Consider the following 6,335-nt stretch of genomic DNA (forward strand, 5'->3'; position numbering starts at 1 on the left):
ACCATTGATGGGGGGATACCCACAAATGTGGACTGAGTATGTTCAATGGCTTACAGAAGGCTGGGAGAGAGGATGAAAACCTGGCAGGCTGGAATAGAGTAGCCTGAAAAGGGGCCTGGTTGGCCACAAGCGCCCCACACTGCAACCAGGTCCCATTTGTAAAAGAAGAAGAATAAAACAATAATAACCTCAAGGAACAATTGTGTGCCATCCCAAAGCTTGCCTCCTGCATTTACCAAAAGAAGTTGAATTTCCTCCCCAATCCGTTTTAAAAATTAAAAAAAGTTAAGACAGCAGCATCTCTTAGAGGTGACATAGGTGTTCGAGAGAGGAATTCAGCCACGAAAACCCCCGAAGGCTGTTGGCCAGTCACTATCTCTCAGCCTACCCTACCTCAAAAGAATGTTGTATGGATAAAAGGGGGGGCGCGAGAACCATGCACCCCCTTTTGAACTCCTGAACAACAACAAAATATGACTCTGAGGTTTCAAAAGCAACTTTAAAAACCCAAACCAGAAACTTGTTTGTTACAACAAATGGGGAGGAGAGGCAAAGAGAGTATTGTAAGTTTCAAGAGAGCGAGAGAGAGATCGATGGTGGAGGAGAGACGAAAAAGAAACTTTTTTTAAAAAAGGCACTGCTCGAGGGAGGACCTCCAGGGTCTTTGCAGCGGTTCTCCCCCCGCGCCCCCCGCTTTTCTTTTGAAAGGCGTTTCGAATGATTGGAAAGTAATCACCGTGTCAGTTTCACCTTTTCTCATGCAAAGCGAGTGTCGCAGGAAAGGCGGATCCTAGGCGCTGTGTGTGTGTGTGTGTGTGTGTGTGTGTGAGAGAGAGAGAGAGAGAGAGAGAGAGAGAGAGAGAATCAGAATCCTGGGTTGTAAACGCCTCCTCCAAACACAGCTGCTGCAAACCTCAGGAGTTACGAGAGAGAGCGAGAGAGAGAGCGCTTTTACGCACGCATCTCTGCACCCTGCCGACCTCTCGCTTTGGGTGGAAGGAAAAAAAAATCCGACCCAGGGACGGTGCGCGCGTATTGCGGAAGGAGGTTCGGTGCGCTCCCCCCCTCGCCAACCCCCGCCGACAAGCTCTCCTTGCCACGGCGCTTCAGACCTCGCCTTCTCGTTGCAATCGGATCTGCCTCCTCCCCACCTCTCGTCGTCGCGCAAGGCCCGCCTCCTGGGGGAAGGAGGGAGGGGGAGCGAGCGAGCGAAAAGTGTGGAGAGGTGGGATCGTCCGAGGCACAAATCGGAGAGAGAGAGAAAAGCTACAGACCGAGGAGAAAGAGGATCTTCCACGGCGCTTTGGGGACATGTGTGCGGTGGAGGTGCAGTGATCGCTGGGGTTTCCCTTTTTTTTCTTTGAACAAGCAACTTTGCAAGCAAGGGGGCACTGCGATCGCGGTCGGAGGAGATGGAGGAAAGAACGCCTGTCGCCAAGAGACCCCTTGCAAGGACTTAAAAAGAAACGGCAAGCCCCCGCAACTTAAGCTTTCTCTCCTTGGTGCAGTAAGTTTGGTTGCGGAGGGGGGTGGGGAGGGCTGAAACGGCGAGAGGGTCCTTCTCTCCCGGGTCTTTCCTTCTCGCCGCCGCCGCCGCCACCGCCACCGCTTTTGCCCTATCGAGTTTGGAAACTGACCAGGATGGACTTTGGCCGGAAGACCTCCGCTGTTCGGATGCGAAGCTCTTAACCGGAGTTGAAAGGCGCTATTTCGCTTTCCTTTGGGGTGGGAGGGTGAGAAGGGGCTGCTATGCTGCTGCCCCAGGTCGAGTGGATCGGGCCTGTCCCCTTCTGGGGGGGCTCCTGGCGAAAGTTGGGAGCGACTGTGGCCGGGGAAGGGGCTTCGGAAGAGCTGGTTTGACACCAGCCGCCGCCGCCAACAGAAGCAGCCTTCTTCCAGGCGTTTTCCTAGACGCGGGAGCCAGGAGCGCGGTGGGTCGCCGCTCAGCGTTGGCCAGCATGGGCGCAGCGCGGAGGAACTCCCGTCGGACTCTGGGCATTGTCTTGCACCTGGTCTGCTCCTGCTTCGGCATCAGCTCCATCGACATCGACCGCGCCGGGGACGGAAGGTGCCAGCCCATCGAGATCCCCATGTGCAAGGACATCGGCTACAACATGACTCGGATGCCGAACCTGATGGGGCACGAGGACCAGCGCGAAGCAGCCATTCAGCTCCACGAGTTTGCCCCCCTGGTGGAGTACGGCTGCCATGGGCACCTCAAGTTCTTCCTCTGCTCCCTCTACGCCCCCATGTGCACGGAGCAGGTCTCCACGCCCATCCCCGCTTGCCGGGTGATGTGCGAGCAGGCCCGCTTCAAGTGCTCGCCCATCATGGAACAGTTCACCTTCAAGTGGCCCGACTCCCTGGACTGCAGCAAGCTGCCCAACAAGAACGACCCCAACTACCTATGCATGGAAGCCCCCAACAACGGCTCCGAGGAGCCCCCCAGGGGCTCCAGCATCCTGCCCCCCATGTTCCGGCCCCAGAGGCCCCAGAGCGCCAGCCACGACCTGCAGCAGCAGCAGCACAAGGACGGCCTGGGGCGGGCCACTTGTGAGAACCCCGGCAAGTTCCATCATGTGGAGAAGAGCGCTTCCTGCGCCCCGCTCTGCACCGCCGGGGTCGACGTCTACTGGAGCCGCCATGACAAGCAGTTTGCTGTCATCTGGATCGCTGTGTGGTCCATCCTCTGCTTCTTCTCCAGTGCTTTCACCGTCCTCACCTTCCTGATAGACCCCCAGCGCTTCAAGTATCCCGAAAGGCCCATCATCTTCTTGTCCATGTGCTACTGCGTCTACTCGGTGGGGTACATCATCCGCCTCTTCTCTGGGGCCGAAAGCATTGCCTGCGACCGCGACAGTGGGCAGCTCTATGTCATCCAGGAGGGCTTGGAGAGCACCGGGTGCACTCTTGTCTTCCTTGTGCTCTATTACTTTGGCATGGCCAGCTCCTTGTGGTGGGTGATCTTGACATTGACTTGGTTCCTGGCCGCCGGGAAGAAATGGGGCCATGAGGCCATTGAAGCCAACAGTAGCTACTTCCACTTGGCGGCCTGGGCCATCCCGGCAGTGAAGACTATCATGATCTTGGTGATGCGAAGGGTGGCTGGGGATGAGCTGACAGGCTTGTGCTATGTGGGGAGCATGGATGTGAATGCCTTGACTGGATTTGTGCTGGTCCCTCTGGCTTGCTACCTAATCATAGGCACCTCCTTCATCCTCTCTGGCTTTGTAGCCCTGTTCCACATCAGGAGGGTGATGAAAACTGGTGGGGAAAACACGGACAAGCTGGAGAAACTCATGGTCAGGATCGGGGTCTTCTCGGTCTTGTATACGGTGCCGGCTACCTGTGTCATTGCTTGCTACTTTTACGAGAGGCTGAACATGGATTACTGGAAGGTCTTGGCCATGCAGCAGAAGTGCAAGGTGAACAACCAGACCAAACACCTGGACTGCTCAATGAGCCACTCTATCCCAGTGGTGGAGATTTTCATGGTCAAAGTCTTCATGTTGTTGGTTGTGGGGATTACCAGCGGCATGTGGATCTGGACCTCCAAGACCTTCCAGTCCTGGCAAAGCATTTGCAGCCGGAGGCTAAAGAAGAGGACTCGGAGAAAACCAGCCAGCGTGATTGCAAGTAGCGGACTTTACAAGAAGCCCCAACACTTGCCCAAAGCCCAGCATGCAAAATACGAGTCTGCTTTGCAACCCCCTACCTGTGTGTGAGCAGAATGTATAATAGTAGTAGTACTACTAGTAGTAATAATTTAAAAAAAGAACAGCCGTGGAGTGACCCTACTTTGAAAGACTCACATGCACTCACAATAGTGCTCAGAACTAAAGATTAACAATAATAATGAATAAAAATGTTCTTTTTAACAGTGCTATTGTCAGATAGACAAAATAGCCAGTGAAGGGATAAAACTGAAATGTTGAAAGTCAAGATATGGAGGATAAAACAAGGGTGAACATGCTTAAGGAAAAGTTTTTAGTGCAAGGAATACTGATGGTCCCTTATTTAAATAGAAAATTAATTTGTTTTTAATGGTTTGGGGTTTTTTCAGCCCTCCTGAGTTAAAAGCCATGTGTAATGATTTGTATGTATACTGAAAATTGGTTTGTGTTTAGATTTCTAACCAGGTAGAGTTAGGATTTATAGAGCAATGGTTTTGTTTCTTTGGTTTTTTTTAAGAGCTTGAAGGAGAATTGTCTGCTTTTAGGTAACCAGCCCTTTGAGAGTAGCTTTTGTTCAATCGGCACATTGTCTTTTGAAAACAACTTCTGTCCTTTTACCAAATGCTTCTCTTCCTACCCACTGGGCATGGAGTTTCTAAAAACAGGTTCAATGCGAAAAGCTCACCCCTGCTCAGTTGCTTTAAAAAGTCCTCTGTCAGGACCAAACTTAGGAAAAAATTATGTGCAATACAGGTTCCTCACCCCCCACCCCCCACCCTGCTGCCACACACACAAAATCCTTGCCAGGACATGAAAGGAGAAACAAGTATTTTGCTGTACATAAAGGCAACAAAAGCGATCTCTAAACAAAAGAACGAAGGGGTCTAGTCCTTAGAAACCCTTTAGTGTTACTTTTTTGTGGCTTTTTAATGGAAATCAGACACGTTTGGACTGATTTGTGGAAAAAGAAAAAGTGTGTGTGTGTGGGGGGGTATCAATTGCAAAGGATCCAGAAGGGCTTATTGACTTTCTATTGTTAAACAAATTTGGGTGCTGAATAGATCAAGAAGCAAGCACTAGATTATTTTTTATTTTGTCTCTTTGTTGCATATGAGAGGCATAAACTTATTTGTGGTGTGTGTGCGTGTATCAGAGAGGTGGAGAAAGTGTATGTATATATTATATATATTTGTAATATACAATTATTTTTATGCCCTGTTATTTTATTAAATAATAATAATAATAAAATGTGGCCTTTAGTTTGATGATAATGTGTGTCCTTAGCATTCTGTATTGATGGGGTTTTGCAGCAAATAAAAGAGGTTTGTGGGGTTTTTTTGCAAACACTATGCAATGTGAAGAGAAGCTTCAAAGTAACCATGTTAATTCATCTCATTCAAGGCCTGGTTGCGGGACGGGAACATTTTATTTCCCAAACACCAAATTCTTTCCCCTCTCTTCCTCTTTCCCCAAGACATGCATTGTTAGGGTCTGTAATTAACTACTGTAGGTTATGTGAAGGGACTGATTATCCATTCTGGTTGTAAGTCCATTTGGGAATGGAGGAATTCCAAATGCCGAGATGGTGCCCTCCAGATGTTGGTGGACTACAGCAGTGTTTCTCAACCTTTTTTGGGCCATGGCACACTTGTTCCGTGAAAAAAATCACGAGGCACACCACCATTAAAAAAGTTAAAAAATTTAACTCTGTGCCGCCCTATATTATAATTATGACTGTAAGAAACACTTGCCAAATATTGCTTTCCGGTGGGTTAGTGTTGTGTATTGGCGGCCACCAGGCTCGTTTGCACTGAGCTTTGGGAAAGAGGAGGAGAAATATTGCTTTCCGGTGGGTCAGCGTTGGTTATTGGCGGCCGCCAGGCACGTGACAATGCAAATCGCCCTTCTCGTCGCCGCACGTCGCGGCACACCAGCCAGCGTCTCGCGGCACACTAGTGTGCCGCGGAACAGTGGTTGAGAAACGCTGGACTACAGTTCCTATCAGCTCCAGCTGAGTAGCCAATGGCCAGGGATGATGGTGGGAATTGGGGTTCACCAACACCCGGCCTGCTTCACATTGGCCATCCCTAGTGTGGTGGTTAAAGCCGTGGTTTCCAAGCTGAGTTCTGGGTGGGGACCATCAGAAGCTTGCCAGAGGTTTTTAAATGCAAAGACTGACCACCATTGTGCAAGCATGTCCATTGCTACCCATACTTCCCTTCAGTGTTCAGCCACAGGTGAATCTTGGGGACACCCCAAGTCACTGATCTGCATCTTAGGAACATGGGAAGCTTCTTTATATTGAGTCAGAACATTAATCTGTCTTGCTCAACATGGTTTACACGGACTGGCAGTGGCTCTCCAGTGCTCCAGGTAGGAGTGTCTCTCAGCCTTACTTGGGGCTGCCAGGAATTAAACCAGGGGCCTCCTTCATCAAGAGCAGATTCTTTGTGGTGGAGCTATGGCCTTTCTCATACTTCTACCCCAAGCATCTGGGCCCCAGTGCTGGTTCGCAGATGCATGCCTTCAGTGGTTCTACTGCCATGCAAATATATTGGCCCAAAACTCTAATAAATAAAATGCATCTGAAAAGTTTTTCAGGTGGGCCAAAAAGCAGCTCTCTGTTCTTTCTCCTCACCCTCTGGAATCAGAAAGAGAGGA

General features: G+C 50.2%; 1 protein-coding gene across 1 annotated transcript; it reads left to right on the top strand.

Moving 5' to 3' along the window:
• The first annotated feature begins 1,517 nt into the window (after positions 1–1,517).
• Positions 1,518–4,281, top strand: FZD10 (frizzled class receptor 10). The gene has a single exon (XM_035098249.2). It carries the CDS (start codon positions 1,959–1,961, stop codon positions 3,723–3,725), a length of 1,767 nt encoding a protein of 588 aa, XP_034954140.1. The 5' UTR covers positions 1,518–1,958; the 3' UTR covers positions 3,726–4,281.
• Positions 4,282–6,335: the final 2,054 nt, after the last annotated feature.

The sequence above is a fragment of the Zootoca vivipara genome, chromosome 17 (assembly GCF_963506605.1).
Source record: "Zootoca vivipara chromosome 17, rZooViv1.1, whole genome shotgun sequence".
Taxonomy (NCBI): domain Eukaryota; kingdom Metazoa; phylum Chordata; class Lepidosauria; order Squamata; family Lacertidae; genus Zootoca; species Zootoca vivipara.